This window comes from Salmo salar, chromosome ssa16, assembly GCF_905237065.1.
Source record: "Salmo salar chromosome ssa16, Ssal_v3.1, whole genome shotgun sequence".
NCBI lineage: Eukaryota > Metazoa > Chordata > Actinopteri > Salmoniformes > Salmonidae > Salmo > Salmo salar.
The window spans coordinates 2,879,994-2,899,037 of record NC_059457.1 but is presented as its reverse complement, the minus strand read 5'-3'; the positions used below and the strand labels follow the sequence as shown (position 1 = coordinate 2,899,037).

At 42.5% G+C, this 19,044-nt stretch overlaps 1 protein-coding gene across 3 annotated transcripts; it reads left to right on the top strand.

The window, feature by feature from the left end:
• The first annotated feature begins 2,644 nt into the window (after positions 1-2,644).
• Positions 2,645-11,803, top strand: LOC106573037 (HMG box-containing protein 1). Of its 3 annotated transcripts, none has more exons than XM_014147659.2 (12): positions 2,645-2,752; positions 4,063-4,241; positions 4,446-4,632; positions 4,943-5,066; positions 5,496-5,607; positions 7,024-7,142; positions 7,314-7,470; positions 7,795-7,939; positions 8,110-8,397; positions 8,693-8,834; positions 9,911-9,976; positions 10,672-11,803. In XM_014147659.2, exons 2-11 carry the CDS (start codon positions 4,100-4,102, stop codon positions 9,932-9,934), a joined length of 1,440 nt encoding a protein of 479 aa, XP_014003134.1. In that variant the 5' UTR covers positions 2,645-2,752; positions 4,063-4,099; the 3' UTR covers positions 9,935-9,976; positions 10,672-11,803. The 3 variants fall into 3 exon arrangements, with proteins under 3 accessions (XP_014003134.1, XP_014003131.1, XP_014003132.1); XM_014147656.2 differs by having other exon boundaries at positions 2,690-2,747; XM_014147657.2 differs by lacking the exon at positions 9,911-9,976 and having other exon boundaries at positions 2,690-2,747.
• Positions 11,804-19,044: the final 7,241 nt, after the last annotated feature.

Here is a 19,044-nt window from a genome sequence, read left to right as displayed (position 1 = left end):
ACTTTTGCAAAGTGATTATTAGTTCCACAAGCTCTGCATGGTTTTCCATAGGCAGGGCAGTGCTCTTTGCCACGTGTGTGCGTATTCCCACAGTATATACATGCTACTGGGCTCTCTGTGTTCACCGTTCGTGGTGAATTACTCTGCCTTGATTGGTTTTGCCTGAATGTCTGCCTAGCAACAGCGTGAACAGTGTCAACGTCGGAGCGTGGGGTTTCGATTTCCATTGCTCTCATTCTCATGTCAGTGACTTCAGCAGTGCGGCACATTTCGATGGCAGTTACTAATGTTAAGCCTCTCTCTCTCAGTAGACGCCGGCGTGTATCCTCATTTGCAATTCCCAGTACTATTTTGTCACGAATCAATTCATCTTTCAATCCCCCGTATTCACAAGTGGCGGATTTTTCTCTCAAACGGGTTACAAAGTTGTGTACTGACTCACCCTCTTCCTGTTTGCAGCTTCCGAAAACGAACCGCTCGTAAATTACGTTTCTGGCGGGTTTGAAGTAATTCTCCAATGCATCCAATATAGCCTTTGCATCACACTGTTGTCGCGCTGTGAGGGTGAGATTGTGCCGGTAGATATGCCTGCATTCGCTGCCCATTAAACTCCTCAGAGTTGCCGCTTGTACCTCGTTGGGTTTCTCATGTAGACCGGTCGCCAGCGCATAGTCCTCGAATTCATCCCTGAAATTGTCCCAATTAGTATTCCAGTCCCCTGTGAGAACCATGGGATTAGGTGGCGGAATGTTCGCTGCCATAGCGATGGAATAGGAGACTTCTTTGCCTTCAGTCATCGAGGTAGGTAGTGATGCTAGCTAACCAGCTAACAACTAGTTGATCAGTGTTGTGAGTAGGAATCGGCGTGTGTTCGCATATGGAACGTAACCGCGCCTATACTGTACTTAGCTACAAAAATAACAAACGTATGGTTTTCGAGCCACTTCTGATACCATGTTTCAGTATGATATATTGGATAAAGTAATAAAGACAGACACCAATGTCTAGTTCAATAGCCTTGTTCATGCATTGTACAAATCCCTACACGCGGAGTCCGGGGAACAGTCCGGCTAGTCGATTACCTATCAACTAGACTCCGTAACAGTCCTGGAGTGGCCTAGCCAGTCTCCAGACCTTAATCCCATAGAAAATCTGTGGAGGGAGCTGAAGGTTCGAGTTGCCAAACGTCAGCCTCAAAACCTTAATGACTTGGAGAAGATCTGCAAAGAGGAGTGGGACAAAATCCCTCCTGAGATGTGTGCAAACCTGGTGGCCAACTACAAGAAACGTCTGACCTCTGTGATTGCCAACAAGGGTTTTGCCACCAAGTACTAAGTCATGTTTTGCAGAGGTGTCAAATACTTATTTCCCTCATTAAAATGCAAATCATTTTATAATATTTTTTGACATGCATTTTTCTGGATTTTTTGTTGTTGTTATTCTGTCTCTCACTGTTCAAATACCATTAAAATTATAGACTGATAATTTCTTTGTCAGTGGGCAAACGTACAAAATCAGCAGGGGATCAAATACTTTTTTCCCTCACTGTAGATGCCATTCCCTCAGGTGTTGCTTTATTATTCAGGAACGTGTCAAGACCTGACCCTCAGAACCTACCTTCAATTGACCCTGTTGACTCATCAGTAGGAAAGATTTGTTTCTCTTTTGGTCCATTCAACAGAGCGATACAAATCTTGTTTCAGCAGGATGTTGTATCTATACCTTATGTCATGCCTTATTGGAATGGATTTATTGATAATATCTGTTGGAAAAAAGTTTGGATTTTGCCACACACATACCTACTTAACAAAATTAAGGAAGTTTCCTTTAGAATTATTCATAAATATTATCTTGTCAACCACTATATGAAGAAGTTTAAGGAAAACATCAACTCAGATTGCTCCTTTTGTAATGACCACCCAGAAACAGTGTTGCATCTTTTTTGGAATTGTATTCATGCAAGAAAACTGTGGCAAGACATCAGTAGATTTATAATTGAACACATTTATGAAGGTCTTCCACTATTGTGGAGAGATGTACTGCTTGGATTCTTTACCGACGATAGGAATAAGCTGAAACGTTTTTGTGTAATTCATTTCATTATTCTTTTGGCCAAATTTCATATTCACAAATGTAAATTTACAAACAAAAAAAACACATTTTCTTACCCTACAAAAATAACTGTATTTTAAGACAATTAAATACTCTAGTAACAAAAAAAGCTGTTAGAATTATAAGTGTATGTGTGTCCCTTAAGGTCCTTGTGTAATGTGATATTGTACCCCCTAGCTCAATTGTCCATTGTATATTATCCATATATACTTGTGTTCCCTCATGTACTTCCTGTATTGATTTGTTGTTAAAAAAAAAAAAAGACAATAGCGTATTTGGATCTCCTCATAACATGCAAGCCTTTGTTAAAATGAATTCAGACAATGTTGATATTACACTGTTAATCAACAGAGATAATATAAGAACATTCCTGTGAGTTTCAATAACAAAGGATTAACTGTATTCTCCTTGTTATGACCAATCATCTGTTTCTGGGAAATAACGGACGTGCACATTCAGCCAATGGGCGTTTGATTAACAAACCAAACCAGGCCCTTTTAGTACCGTCATGAACCCACCAATAACGATTAGAGATTAACTTTACTGACGTTTTTATCCACCAATAGATGACCGGTTTTGGAAATATTCCTTCCCACCCCTTCAATGAATGCCAGAGAGTTACTTGATGGCGACAGGTTTGGTAAAATAACAGATTTCTAAGAAACTAAAGTTTAACTAATCTCGAGAAATAAGCAGTGTAATTTTCTTTATTCAGTGCGTATAGTTTGGTGGAGTGGAACAGTTGTCATTCGACTGTTCGATGTCGATTGACAATTTATTCTAGACAGATTTTGTTCATTGTTATGTTTGTTATTTTGGTTGTAACATTAGCCTGTTAGGCTAGCTGGCGTGCTAGCTATTCATTAATATAGTGACAAAGACAGCCTGCTTTCAAAGTAGTAAAACAATGTTTCGGGAAAGACTTAGGACTGAATGTACATTTTCGGTTCATTCATTTGACAATCTCGAACACTGCAAGCGGTGTCGTGTCTGAACTTGTTGACATTCTTTTGTTTACAAGTGAGCTTGGTTATTTTCTAGCTGTTAGACAAGAAAGCATATTCCCTTGTGACAACACTCAACACAATAACAGATTGCCTTATAGAAAAAAGTAATTGGACAGTTGGCTATAGGCAATGTCAACTTTTCACATTTCTAAGAGTAATAAGTGTCATTCTATGTTTTAGCTAGTTTCCCAATAATCAAAATGTCAATAAATAAATTGCGCAAGATTAGTTATCGGATATCTAGAAAGCCATTCATCGCCTAACATTAGATATAATCTTAACTTTACAATTTAAGTTTCTACGATAACCTAAAAAAATGGCTACATTTCATTTGGCCACAGCTACGAAGCAGAAAGCTTGTTATTGTCTTCAGCTGATCCTTTATAATGTAGCCTACATTGCTCAGACTAGGTGGCATGACACGTTGATATTTCTCAACTCGCCTTTATCTATGAAATAATATTGCTTTTTTCTGTCGATATTTTGTGAATTTTTGTATGATCATAACAGCGTTATTGACCAGTGCTTGTTACGCAGTTATGAATGAATGAGCTCTGGTGCGCACGCGCGAAGTTCCCAAAGTTTATAAACAAGGGCTGCACGCATATGGTCACATGACTGTTCTTTATCTAGTCCACACAGATATGGAGGCTTTTTAAACCCTATGTAATGACCTGCAGATTTGATTTAATTTATTATGGCCATAATGTGATATTGCCACAGGAAATGGGGATTTGTGATTGTAGAATAATGCAGTCATCTATGCTTTTTTAACCAGTGCTTTTTATTTTATTATTCACCTATTAATATTCAATGCAAACATAAATTACATAGGCCTAGCGTTTAACCAAATAATTCAAAGCATATTAATTCATCATTTTGTATGTTTTATATATACCTGTTGTGGTCAGATTCTGAAATTGTAATTTATCATTGTCTCCAGTGGCTGTCTACAGACTTGCCAGCTGACATGGTGTAATATGTTATGGGAAGTTAATAAGACTGAACAAGTTGAGGAAAACAAGATGGATGCAAATAGAATGGAAGACTCCTTTGATCTTCTGAAATGCAATGAGGCTCTGTCCTCATCACCTGGTTGCCCCCCTACTCCCATGGAGTATGGTAAATATCTGACATAACACACACACACACACACACACACACACACACACACACACACACACACACACACACACACACACACAGTATACAGGTATAAATCTGAAATGTAAAGTGTTACCATAACGGACAGGAATTTTCTATTTAATTATATTCTGAACACTTATAAGCACAACCCTGACCAACCTCACTCCCCTCCCGCTCCAGATGACCTGCCAGAGCTGCAGGAGGTAGAGGAGAACCAGTCCTCTCCGGTGCTGTTCCATGTGGGAACTGGGGTGTCACATCAGGAGTGTATAGCTGGTTACCCTCACACCAATTGGCTGACTGAGCTGGCTAACATCGCCACCAGCCCTCAGAGCCCCCTACTGCAGGAGCCTCCTCCCATCAAGAGGTACCTGTTGTGTTTAGGGCCTGACAACGCATATGCACACTCATTTACTGTAGCATACACACATGTGGTACACAATACACATGAATGTCACACAAAGGCACGTGGTACACACACACACATACACACACAGACAGACACACAGACAGAGCCACACATCAACAAAGCATTAGGTTGATGTTTGATATGTTCAATTTGATATGTATATCTGTATTTCTCCTTATCAGGTCGTCTCATGGACGGGCAAAGTGATGGTGTTAGATTGTTAATGTATTGATAATTAATATGTATTTCTCTTTATTCCTCTCATCAGGTCGTCTCCTATGCACATCTTTGCCACCAGTCGTAGTTTACATTCTTACGCCAGACCTCCCCTGGCCAGCAGTGCACCCAGCCCCTCTAGGGGTCACCTTAGGGAGCGCAGCAGACGTGTCAGAGTACGACCTTTCACCATTTACCTTTCAGTTCAACCATTTCCTGTGTGTGGACCCTATCACCCTCTCCACTCCTATACTGAATGAATGAATAAAATGTTTTTGTATGTGTCACGTCATCTAGACTGTCTACTACAAGATTATGTATGACCATTAGTGTTCATTGTGGTCAATTCCATTTTAGTTTAGTCAATTCAGGAAGTAAACTGAAATCCCTCACTGAAATTCTAATTTTCTCTCTATGGATTAGAAATTCATTGAGGAATTTCCTTATTGAACTGAACTGAGGTGGTATTGGCCAACCCTGATGGGCATGCTTCATTCAGGGCAATGTAACTGTTCTATAACTCTGCGACAACACTGCAATTTATGACATGTGCTAATCACCTGTTTTGTAATATGTTTCTCTTTGTTTGAACATCCCCCATTCAGGCCAGCAGTGAGTCAGAGTCTGGTGTGTTCTCTATGTCATCCTTCTCTGATGATGAGGACATGGGTTGGTCTAACTCCTGGCCCTCAACTGCCTGGCACTGTTTCCTGAAAGGTATGGACACACGCACGCAGGCGCGCACACACACACACACACACACACACACACACACACATACACACAGAGAGAAATGGATAAGCTTTTCCTAGAATTATGACCTTGAGTGCGTTTACCTTTTCCTTGTGGAAAAAGCCTAGCTAACACATTGATAACAAGTGGCTGTGCAGTCTGGATTCAGGACTGTATCAGGCAACATATCACAGATCCTGTGGCATGGAATGGATGAAAGAGAACTTCCTCCAGTTGATCAGTAGCAAGATTGAGGCTATGCTTATTGGGACACCCAAGCAGGTCATCAGTGCTGGAAACATCTGCCCTACAATCAATGGCTAGGCCATCCACCTGTCCACTGTCATCTCCAACCTAGGAGTCAAGTTTGATCCTTCTCTGTCCTTCGATGCCCACATAAAACAAGTATGTAAAACATAGTTAATCCATTTGTCCGGGTCATACCATCTCCCAGCCAGATACAGAGAAACTCATCCATGCCTTCATCTTCTCTCTGATCAACTACGGCAATGTGCTGTTTGGGAGCCTCCCAGCAATCACTACAGAGGCTCCAACTAATCCAGAACAGTGCTGCCAGGGTCCTAACCAAGACCAAGAAGTCAGACCACATTACAACAATCCTGGCCCAACTCCACTAGCTACCGGTCAACAACAAGATCGATATCAAAGTCATCATGCTTATATTTAAATCCTTGAATGGATTGAGCCCGACCTACATCAGCGACCTCATCTCAATCAGCGAGCCACTACGCACTCTCCGCTCCAGCCACTCCCTACTGTTTCAAGTCCCCAAGACACATCTCCGAACTATGGGGGACCGAGCCTTCTGCTCCCTTGCCCCTCGCCTATGGAATGCTCTTCCTGACCATCTGAGAGCCGCTCCATCACTCAGAACTTTTAAAATGGGTCTTATTAAAACCCACTTCTCTAGACACAGTCTTTTTCATTGTCCTAATCCCAAACTAAAATGTATTTAGCAACTAGCCTACTATTGCTGTTTTACCTGCCTTGTTTCTAAATGTATGTTGTTTTTATTGTATATCACTTATTTTTTTCCTCAGTAGAGCTTTGCGATAACTCTGTAATGAAAAGTGTTATATTAAATATATTCTTTTTTTAAGCCTGTGTTTACTCCGTTGTATAAATGTACCTGTTTCCTCTGTGTGAGTTGCTAACTTAATCCAGAGTGAACATAAATTCATAGGGAAATATCAGCCTCTGGTGTTTAGACAGCAGTATGACAGGCCAATACTGTTTGTACTTCTTTGTAAGTAAGGATGTATCAATAAGAAGCATCAAAAGTCAAGTCTCAAGGCAAGAAGAAAAATCTGTCTATCTGTCTCTCTCTCTCTCTCTCTTACTCTATTTGACTAAATGTTTTGCTGTTATCCTCCTATTCAGGCACCCGGCTGCGGTTCCACAGGGGTTCTAACAAGGAGTGGCAAGAGGCTGAGGACCTGGGAGACTCTGATGACGTGTCAGATGATGATGAGAGAATAATGCCGTCCACCGCCCGAAAGGTAGCAAAATGTTTTACAGCGGGAAAAAAAGAATTCCAGCTAGTCCCTCCCTGTTTGTTTGTTTTCTTCCGTTTGATGCCTTATGAACATGCCCTTGCTAATTGCCAGATCTGATATGATTGGCTAGTCTCCCTCTCACATTTTTCTCTCTGGATGTTGATTGATTTACAGAGCTACGGTTCGGAAGGTCTGAAGCTAGTGGCCCACGAGGAGAACGTGTCATACGGCCAGGCTGTCCTCAAACTCACCTTTGACCCTGGCTCGCCAGAAGATGGACTCTTAACGGCAGAGTGCAGATTTGATCACCCCTTCTTTGTGAAAAACAAAGGTAAAAGAACTAAATGTCTTTGAATTGTTAACAAGATAACTGAATCAGTTAAGGGAACATGGCGAACTGGAACTGCATGCAAATGATAAATGCAGGGGCTATTAATCTGAAGTCTGGAAGTTCTAGCTATCATCAGATTGATTAAGCAAATGTTCAGCTCTTGATGTTCCATGGAAGCGGATAGGCCTATTGGTAGGATAATCTTTGAGACTGTATGGTGATAGGGCCTTATAGTACAGGCCAGATTTACATCTTGGACAGGTTCACATATTTTTTGTGTATTTAAAAAAAAAAATTACAACTCCATGTCTCTTCCTGTCCCAGGCTGGTCCTCGTTCTATCCCAGCCTGACGGTGGTGCAGCACGGTATCCCCTGCTATGAGATGCAGGTGGGGGACCTATGTCTTCCTCCAGGCCACAGAGACTCCATAAACTGTGACGACTCTGTTGTCTTCGACACCTTCAGGAGGTACAGAATAATACCAATGTTAAACAAAAATGTCTGCACACTGGTATATGCTCCCGAGGGCTTAGTTTATTCAGACAATATCAATGCCTCAGTATGACACAGTAGATAAGATTTTGGTGAAATTATATAAATTGTATTAATCTCCCCTCTCTCTTTATATCTCTCTCCAGTTATGACTTCACCCCTCTGGACTCTTCAGCTGTGTATGTGCTGAGCAGCATGGCCAGGCAGCGTAGGACCTCCCAGTCCAGCAGTGGCGCTGTCTCCCCTGACCTAGAGAAACTCTCCAGTTCCTCCCACCCCTCCTCCACCAGCAAATCAAACAGGAGCAATACCTCAGAGACGGCCCCTGGCGGGGCCACGCCCACCAAATGCAAGCGGCCAATGAACGCCTTCATGCTCTTCGCTAAGAAGTACAGGTTGGAGTACACACAGATGTACCCTGGGAAGGATAACAGGTGGGTAGGCAGACCAAATGTGTGTGTGTGCATGCGTGTAAAATGTAATTTTCTGGGGGGGGGGGAATGGTCAGTAGTACATCCATCCTGTTCTGACAAATTGTTTACAAAATGAAAGGATCTCTATGTTAGGAACGTCTCTGAGTAGACTATTGCTTTAGACCAGAGCCACAGGTAGGATTACAGTAGCAGAGAAAAGAGTGTTGTCTCTCACATTAATTAATGAGTTCCACACACATGAGTGACTGAATGAATTACGGTATAAATTATAGTATGTCCTTGTGTCCCTATACAGAGCCATCAGTGTGATCCTGGGTGATAAGTGGAAGAAGATGAAGAACGAGGAGAGGAGGATGTACACCATAGAGGCCAAGGCTCTGGCTGACGAGCAGAAGAGACTCAACCCTGACTGCTGGAAACGCAAGAGAACCAACTCAGTAAGTTCATCACACTGACCACGTTTACATGCAGACCAATTTTCCCTTATTATTCTGGATACTCAAGTATTCAGTTTTCGAGTTGACACACAAACATCATATCCCATTTACAATAACCCGAAAAGCTTTTATCCTGGCTGTAAGAAAGCCGGATAAGATGCCTGGGATATGCTGATCTTAGACTGGATACTGTGGCATGTAAACATCTTATCCCATTTACTGTGTTTTTTTGCGGTCTGTGTAGGCTCATTTTCGCATATCATGGGTGTTGTGTGATGATGTTTTTATCAGATTGTCAAACAAATCACTTCAAAAAGTAGGCTACCTTCGCAGTTCGATACACCATAATTCCATAATAATACGTTTTGCTGATACTCCGTACTGGACCGTATAGCCTACTGGTTACTTTCACCCCTAATTTAGACAACTTTCTGCTTATAATTTCTGACATTTGGTAGACCATTTGTTTGTCAACTACAGTATAGTTAGATACATGGAGCTTCTCTTTTGTCATAACTTGTTACCCAAGAAGACTAAATAAAGTAGTGCTCACCAGAATAATGTCTTACATTGATAAAATGAATGTGTTAGTAACCTAATTAATACCGGTAAAGTTGTCTGTTTCTTTTAGGGACCGGGGAGAAAACGCAAAAACGCAATAACTCCAAAACAGTGGAATGATTGGTCCTGTGCAAAATGTACAAATGCCATCAGTTTGACCGGTTTTAAGGAAATGAAAAGCTGTGAAAACGATGAAACCTTTCTGATAAGGCTTCGGTTCGTTTTGGGAACATATTTTATGTTGTTGAAGTACTGTCTGCTTGCATAACAGTGTCAAAGATAACATTACATGCACATTCACATTTTCTGAGAAGCTGAAAGAAAGAAATCATATTTCTCCGCTCCTCAAGACAAAATTAACATTTGTTGTATCATTTTACTGCAAGAAATGCATAATTCTGAATGGAGTTACGAGCTACTATCTGGAATACTGTGCGCATGTAAACGTGGTCACTTATCATAAAGAACTCAGTAAGGTGTAATAGGCATGACACTGATCTGCTCTTATTTCGAAGGCCCAATTTCTGTCCTGGACATAAGGTCCTGAGCGAGATTCAAACCCTCTGGTTTAAACCAACACGGTAAGGACTGATCATAAAGTTCCAACTGAAGTCATCCAGGTATATAGTTTACCAAATCCAGGGCTTAGCTAAAACAAATAGTGATAATGTAAAGTCACAGATTTATAAAACCTATAGGGCACACTGCCACAAATGTCACAGCAGCCTATCAATGGAAAGATAGGAGGTGCACACTAGGTATTATAACGCTGTGTGTAAGTTCTGAGCATGCTTTAAAGGCTCAGTACACAAAAAATTCTGTTTTCCTGTGTTTTGTATAATATTAACAGCTGGTTAAACGAACACTGTGAAAGTGTTAAACAATGTGATCAGTGTTATTTCCTGATAGTTTCTGTTTGAAAATACAATCTACATAGGATGTTCTAATCAGCAGGTTTGCATGGGCGGGAGTTTCGGCTTTTCATGGTGACATCACCATGCAGTAAATTGGTTAATAGACCAATTACAAAGACTTCCAAAACTCTCTGCCAATAACAGCTAGTTTTCAGTTTTCCCTTCCCCACTCAGACCACTCTCAGACAGTCCAAGCAAAATTACTGCTTGAGAAATTATTTTTTGCTAAGCTATTTTTGCCAATTTTAATGTAAATCTATTAGAGTAAGGTACTTAATTGTTAAGCAGAAATGATTTGATATTGACATAAAAACGCCTGCATTGGGCCTTTACCCTCCATCTCTCTCTTTCTCTCTCCTCAGGGGTCCCAGCACCAATAGATGGCCTATGACCTTCAGACACTGGTGTGTGTGGCATGGCGAGGTCAGAGGTCAAGGGTGAACAGACTGACCAGGCGACCCCACTAGTCTCTCTAGCCTGGTCCCAGATCTGTTTGTGCTGTATAGCCAACTATGGTCGTTGGACCATAAAACAGCACAAACAGACCTGGAACCAGGCTACTCTCTCTCTCTGCTCACCTGTCAAATTGATGAGACATAACTGTGATGCTGAATACACATTATAGATAGGCCTACAAGACAAAACGACAACTATGAACTATATATTAAAAAGCAGGTAATCTAGTGTAACTAACCATGCTTATATTTTCTTACATTTTAAAATGACAAGAGATGCCTTTTTATTCCTCTATAAAAAAAAGGAAATGCTCAGTTTTATTTCTTCAGGTAATTTCATATTTCGAGGCATGAAACCTTGAGATCAGGGTTGCAAAATTCCGGTAACTTTCCAAAGATTCCCCAGGTTTTCCAGAAATTCAGGTTGAAAGATTCTCAGAATCAGGAGGGTATAAGCAAGAAATCCAGAATCCTCCAACCAGAAAACCTGAGAATTTTGTTAGAGTTACTGGAAATTGACAACCCTACTTGAGACCCAGTGGTGCTAAGTTCGGTTAAGGAAGGAGGAACAGTGATACAAAAGTTATATTTTTAATTGTAAAATAAATAAGGGGGATTTTAAATAGCTTTGGTGACACTTTATTTTAAGGGGTCCATAATAAAGCATTTATAAGGCATTTACAAACCGCTTGCTCATCATTTATTAATCATGCAGAAAAAATTTTAATCTACCAATGGCATGTCCATCTTTTTGTGAGAAATTACACTGGTCACTCAAAATATTTATAAAATATTCATAAGTATAAATAGTGCTCACTTTAAGGACTGCAAAAATACTTTACTAATTATTAGTAAATGGTTTATAAATGTGGGCGTAATGATTAATAAATGGTGAACACACAATTTATAAATGCCTTATTAAATGGTTTAATACGGAACTTTAAAATTGTTTTTTCTCTTTTCAGCTGCAGTTCATATTGATTTATATTTGTACAACTCAATATATTGCACAGATTGATAAAGCCTTTCATGCATTGTATCATACAGTACATGACCAAAAGTATGTGGACACCTGCTCGTCGAACATCTCATTCCAAAATCATGGGCATTAATATGGAGTTGGCCATCCTTTGCTGATATAACAGCCTCCACTCTTCTGGGAACGCTTTCCACTAGATGTTGGAACATTGCCAATTGTGTGCCTTGCCTAGTCTGGCATTGTCTTGTTTTGATCTCAGTTTTTTGTTTAGTTTCTATAATTGTAAATCGACTTTGGGTCATTGAAAGCGCTATATAAGTCCCATGTATTATTATTATTATTATTACTCTCAGAAGGACCAACCAAAAGTGTCTGTTGGAGACACAGGTAGAGTGACAAATGAGCTGAGCCCCCTTAACTCCTTATAAGGAACCACTCTCCCGCCCTCTGGTCATTCTCAAGCATGCTTCTCCTCCTCGCACTCTTGTGAGCAGTGAAATGCTGTGATACATCTCACTCATATCAGAGAACCAGGGTTACGAAAGTAACCTTAAGTTCTCTTTCAAATACTAATTTCAATGTATCACATACTGTATGGTGATATGGCCAACTCTCGTATCGCAAGCATGCTCACCGAAGCCAGGGTAGTCCCAACATCAGCAACCCTCAGAGGTTCCGAAGCTAAGGAAGTGTGCATGCAAGAAGGTGCAGAAACAAGCTGTTGGGAAAACTTCATAACAAAGTGAGGGGAAGCCCAAAACATGGTGCGCAAATTTCAGTTTAATGAGATATGTCTCTTTTGAGGGTGGTAACCAAATTATTGAAAGCATTACACCCTTGCCTGAGCCTTCGTTCAATCCAAGTAGATGCCCAATGCGTGTACTGGACAACAACAGGAACGCCCTTCTGGGGAAGGTGACAGACGAAAAACCATAGGCTCCAAGGTGCGACAAAATTAAATTGTCGACCTGGACCAAAGGATGGGGTTAGGTATAGGGTTAGCCTGAAAAACTCTGGGGCAGAATGTGGGTGTGAACAGTGGCTGGTAGAGCACTGTCCACACACTCACTTTAGGGATGCCAAAGGCAGTAGTAAAGCAACAGATGGAGGAATATTGCTTCTCAGCGGCTAGTAACGGCTGTGAAAGACTCTTAAGCACAATAGACATGTCCCAGGTTGAGTAACCTCATCCCTAGGCTATTGCGCATGGCGCAATATAAGCCTGGGATATCAACGATTCAAAGTTGGCCTTAGTGGGAGTGACCATAGAATTCTATGGTAGTGACCTACTGAGTAATGTATTTTTCATCATTTAATTTTGGAGAATCACATGACTGCGAAGAGTGGGGAGGGTTAAGGGGAAGGTGTTGTAGGTGACGATTGGTTGGTAGATTAAGCCGATTAAGCCAATGCCTATGCAATGAGAGTTTCTCCTGTTCTTTCTGTATTGGCTAACGAAGGCCAACAAGTTTGACGTGTTGGTCCACCAGACCTTTTGCGCATTTGTGAGGAAGTGTCTGAGAACGAGATTACAGGACGAGCTAAAGGCTTAGAGACTGGGCTTGGGCGTAAGGGATGTGTCTTCCCCCTATAAACAACACAACAGTTAGGATAAACTCTATTTCTGTCAGGGCCTGGGCAGGCCGAGAAAGCGGCTAGAGGACCTTAACAATGAAGAAACCTTCTCTCTGTCCAAAAAAGTCCTGCAAGGAGTGTAAGACCATGGAACACAGAGTGTAGGACGAAACGATCTGTTTAGTCACCACTTCTGTAAAACAGAGAGCATGCATAAAGAGTCGAAGACCTGCATTCCTTTCCTTAAAATGTTTTTAATGTATTTTTTTAATATATCACCAGCTATGCCCCGAGAGAGTAGAGAATTGCTTTGTTTGCTAGGGTATAAACCCTGCATGCCAATAGCTGCCAGGACTGGTTGTGAGTAGGGTATAACTGCTGCCCCGAAAGTCACTGGCCATCGAGGGGCTCGAAGATGAGGGGGAGGCCCTATTCCCTTGCTCTGTGTAGACGGAAAAGGGAGGGTAGGCAACATAGGAGGAAAAGCATACGGCATCCCTCTATTTCATTGGTTTGTCAGCATTCCCACCCCAAATGGCGTGATCACCGTTTTTGGGATGGGGTCTCCCATGGCCCTCACTGGGTCTTCGCTTCTGTCAAGGTGCAGCAAGTCAGTCTGGATAGACATGGGAAGCGGGCTCTCTCTAGACAGAGCAGGCATGTATCTGAAGGAAGAACTATTCAAAATCCTGTTTTCATAATTATGCATTCATAATTCTGGGCAGTAGGACAGCTATGTGACTGGTATATGTTGTCCCTGCACCATGGAGGAGGGTTGTCAAGAGCGAAGATATATCCTCATTCACTCGCTCCCGTAAGATGGGGAGGCAGAGTGGGCAGTGGCCCAGTTGCGTGAACCAATCGCAGTAAAACGGGACAAGGAAAAGCAGAAGGTGTCTGGGGCTCTGACGCCAAAAAATAAGTATTTATTATACTGACTGATCTCTAATTCAATGGAGAGTATTCTCCATAAAAGAGCCAAGTCATCTTTACCATTTACCATGTAGAGGAAAAAGGCCCCTCAGAACCTAAAAGGGCTGAGGGGGTTTCACAAAGATAATATAGTTCCCCTGCATTGTTGTCTTGAGCGGTTGTGCCCTTTGCCGGGAAAGCTGGAGCGGAGCATCTCAGAGCTGGTTTGACTGTGATTGCTCGCGCAATAACATAGGCAAAAAGGCCATAGGCAAGGGGAAAAGGGCCACAGTGGATGTAAAAAGACAGATTTGCCGTCCTGTTCTGTGTGTCGGTGAGTCCGGAGGGAGGGCTGACTTGCTGACTTCTGCCCCTGGCTGAAAACCTGAGAATGCACCGGGAGGGTAAGAGGGGCAGAACCGTGCTGCGGCTGCAGCGTATCACTCATTTACATTACATTACATTACATTTAAGTCATTTAGCAGACGCTCTTATCCAGAGCGACTTACAAATTGGTGCATTCACCTTATGATATCCAGTGGAACAACCACTTTACAATAGTGCATCTAAATCTTTTAAGGGGGGGTTAGAAGGATTACTTTATCCTATCCTAGGTATTCCTTAAAGAGGTGGGGTTTCAGGTGTCTCCAGAAGGTGGTGATTGACTCCGCTGTCCTGGCGTCGTGAGGGAGCTTGTTCCACCATTGGGGTGGAACACTCCTTACCTGGTTAGGCCTGGGTCTTGGCAGACTGTTGCGTTGCCTTCTTTCTTGCGCATGTCACACTTCTGCCACATGGCGGCGACTGTGGGCCCGAACAACTCCTTGGGTGTCACTAGGGCATCCAGGGGGTCCACTTTTCTTTGTCTGTTAAGCTGGATAAGCTCAGCCAAAGTGCCCTTTCTCCCACCACTGCCAGGTTCATGGTACAACCACAGTGTTGATTGGCACTACGGGAGGCACAGAGATTTAGGTCTGTAATCATACATATCTACCCCCAAGCATCTGGACCTAGGGTATACCAGTACAGTTGCTTCCCAACCTCCTCCAGTTGTTCAGCCAACAATAAAGAAGTCACATTGAGAGCTCTGATTGACTGGGCCGAGGCTTTGTATGTTTTCTGAAAAATAGAGGCAGTAAAGCGCTCCGTCTTTCTAGTGAGTGAGGTCCTGGTGTCGTTAGTAACACGGCGCGAGGGGCTGAGATGGCTAGCCGGTGATGGCTCTACCGTAGGAGTCTCTTCCAGTCGTACAGGTCCCTTAACGGGCCCCGAACCCCTACGGGAGACGGCCACTCGAGTCTCGCCGTGGCTCACTAGCAGACATGGAAGAGCCCAAAGTTCAATGGAGGAAGGGCGGGAGAATGGGGTCGTCAGCCTGCTTGCAGCTAATAGCTAGCAATAATGAGCACAGTAGAATGCTATAGCTGCGAGGCTAGTGAGGTGTTAGCTAGTTAGCAGCTACCTCGTGGTGAAGGTTTGCCGTAGCTAGCTCAGTGCTGTGCTATCTCAAGGATATTCATGAGATGAATCCCATCGTCATCCCCTAGATCTCCTTCTCCCGACACTACGTCATCAGACAGTGAGGGGAGAAAGTCAAGACTATCCATGACCTAACCCCACCTGGGCTCGGTTCCGGAGAGTTGAGCCTCAGCTTTCGCTGTTGGCTCGGAGGCAAGAGGGGCTATCGAGAGATGCTCATTTATGCCTCCTGCTCAAACATGCCCTAGTCAGCAGTTTGCAGTGCTCACAGGACTCAGGGTCGTCTAGCACCTCTTGGGCATGATCCTTTCCCAAGCAATTGATGCATCAAGGGTGGAAATCCTTCCCCGCAATCATGGAACCACAAGCGCAATAACGTGGGTGTTTGAGTGCTGGGCTCGTCCTAGGATGGGATAGCAGGGGCCATTGTGAGGAACAAGGCTTGCTAGGAGAACAAAGCAACGCTGTTGTAAGAACAACGTGTACATGTCTTAGATTAGCTAGTTAGAAGTCTTGCGGCTGGTGGCTAGCAAACGGTTGTGTAAATGGCATTATAAGCTAGTTAGTTAGAAGCCTTGCGGCTAATAGCTAGCAATAATGACCCCAGTAGAATGCTATAGCCGCGAGCAGCTACCTTGTGGTGAAGGTGTGCCGTAGCTAGCTCATTGCTGGCTGAAGGGAACCGCGTGGGGGCAGAGTTAGCCGTCAGGTAGTGTGCTCCCGCCACCAAAGGAGCCTTGAGTTTGAGACGGTCGGTCTAATTAACACAAATGGATGAACGTAGGTTAAGCTAGCAATGCTACTGTGTTTGCAGATGTATATGCTAGTGAGGTTAGCTTGCCTCTCAGCGAGCTAGCTAAGTTAGCCTTTCAGCGTGGGCTAACCAAGTCTAAATAGTTAGCCGTGACGCTAGCTACTAACGGAGACTGAGAAGTAGAAAAGCAATAGACACAAAGCAAAAACTTTTCGTTGGGTACTCAACCTCTCAACAGGGTCTGAAGAGCTACGCTCAGCAAAAATATCCTACACGGTTCGCTTCTGAGCAATTAAGCAGGAAAACAGGGCTCCAGTCATGCTGAGAGCTAGAGAGCAATAGTCCTCACAAGGAAGATGAACGAGAATGACCATAGGCTTGGAGAGTGGCTCCTTATAAGAAGATGAGGGGCTCACCTCATTTGCCACTCTGTCTCCAACATACGATTTCTATTGGTCCTTCCAAGAGTATTGGTGATCCTAGCGAATCCCCATATGTGATATATCGAAATGAGTATTTGAAAGAGAACCCTTATGTTATTGTTCCATTGCAAAACATTTTGAAAGGTTTCCTTCCATGCTCTAATGAACATAACTCAGATACCCTGTTTTCTGATTCACACTGTAGGGTCGAACCAAACTATTATGGCTTGGATATTTTATTTTCACATTGTGCTTTCTAGCATGGTTTCAGGAACTGTGATAGATGTATAACCAGGCCATCTCAGTACAGCTCGGCTAGGCTTGGCTTAGCCCTATAGTGTGAATCAGGCATCTAGTTGCTAAACCAGCTGGTTGTGTGCCGATGATGGATGTTTTGCACACTCATCCAAACAGCACTTCAGGCCCAAGCCTTCACTTTAAGTGTTTTAATTTCTTTTTGCACTTTATATACAGTACATATGTAATCTTATACAGTATAACCAATTAAATGTATGCTAGTGGAAGCTACTGGTAACTGCCAAAATAAAGGAAACATTTGAGTAAATGAGGGATACAAAGTATATTGAAAGCAGGTGCTTCCACACATATGTGGTTCCTGAGTTAATTAAGCAATTAAAACATCACATCATGCTAAGGGTCATGTATAAAAATGCCCAGTTGCCCATTATTTTGAAAGAGGGGTCTCAAAGGAGCATAGGGGGTTTAAAGGGTGTTTGTGTGTGTGTGTGTATTTGTATTTATTATGGATCCCCATTAGCTACTCTTCCTGGGGTCCAGCAAAATTAAGGCAGTTTATACCATTTTTAAAACATTACAATATATTCACAGATTTCACAACACACTGTGTGCCCTCAGGCCCCTACTCCACCACTACCACATATCTACAGTACTAAATCCATGTGTATGTATAGTGCTTATGTTATCGTATGTGTGTGTGTATGCGCCAATGTTTGTGTTGCATCACAGTCCCCGCTGTTCCATAAGGTGTTTTGTTAATCTGTTTTTTAAAAATCAAATTTTACTGCTGGCATGAGTTACTTGATGTGGAAAGGAGTTCCATGTAGTCATGGCTCTATGTAGTACTGTGTGCCTCCCATAGTCTGTTCTGGACTTGGGGACTGTGAAGAGACCTCTTGTGGCATGTCTTGTGGGGTATGCATGGGTATCCGAGCTGTGTGACAATAGTTTAAACAGACAGCTCAGTGCATTCAACATGTCAATACCTCTCATAAATAAAAGTAGTGATGAAGTCAATCTCCTCCACCTTCAGCCAGGAGAGATTGACATGCATATTATTAATATTAGCTCTCTGTGTACATCCAAGGGCCAGCCGTGCTGCCCTGTTCTGAGCCAATTACACATTTCCTAAGTCCTTTTTTGTGGCACCTGACCACACGACTGAACAGTAGTCAAGGTGTGACAAAACTAGGGCCTGTAGGACCTGCCTTGTTGATAGTGTTGTTAAGAAGGCAGAGCAGCGCTTTATTATGGACAGACTTCTCCCCATCTTAGCTACTGTTGTATCAATATGTTTTAACCATGACAGTTTACAATCTAGGGTTACTCCAAGCAGTTTAGTCATCTCAACTTGCTCAAGTTCCACATTATTTATTACAAGATTTAGTTGAGGTTTAGGGTTTAGTGAGAGTTTTGTTCCAAATACAATGCTTTTAGTTGTAGAAATATTTAGGGCTAACTTATTCCTTGCCACCCACTCTGAAACGAACTGCAGCTCTTTGTTGAGTGTTGCAGTTATTTCAGTCACTGTAGTAGCTGACGTGTATAGTGTTGAGTCATCTGCATACATAGGCACTCTGGCTTTACTCAAAGTCAGTGGCATGTCATTAGTAAAAATTGAAAAAAGCAAGGGTCCTAAACAGCTACCCTGGGGAATTCCTGATTCTAACTGGATTATATTTGAGAGGCTTCCATTAAAGAAGACCCGCTGTGTTCTGTTAGAGAAGTAACTCTTTATCCACATTATAGCAGGGGGTGTAAAGCCATAACACATATTTTTTTCCAGCAGCAGACTATGATTGATAATGTCAAAAGCTGCACTGAAGTCTAACAAGACTGCCCCCACAATCATTTTAGATCTCAAACCAAGCTTCAGCGGAGTCGTCTGAAGGTAAACCAGT

Coding starts and splice junctions, on each gene's coding strand:
- LOC106573037 (XM_014147656.2), top strand. CDS start 2,716: ATGAATGCCAGAGAGTTACTTGATGGCGACAG. Junction 8,398..8,692: donor TACCCTGGGAAGGATAACAG/GTGGGTAGGCAG, acceptor GTCCCTATACAG/AGCCATCAGTGTGATCCTGG. Junction 8,835..9,910: donor AACGCAAGAGAACCAACTCA/GTAAGTTCATCA, acceptor CTTATTTCGAAG/GCCCAATTTCTGTCCTGGAC.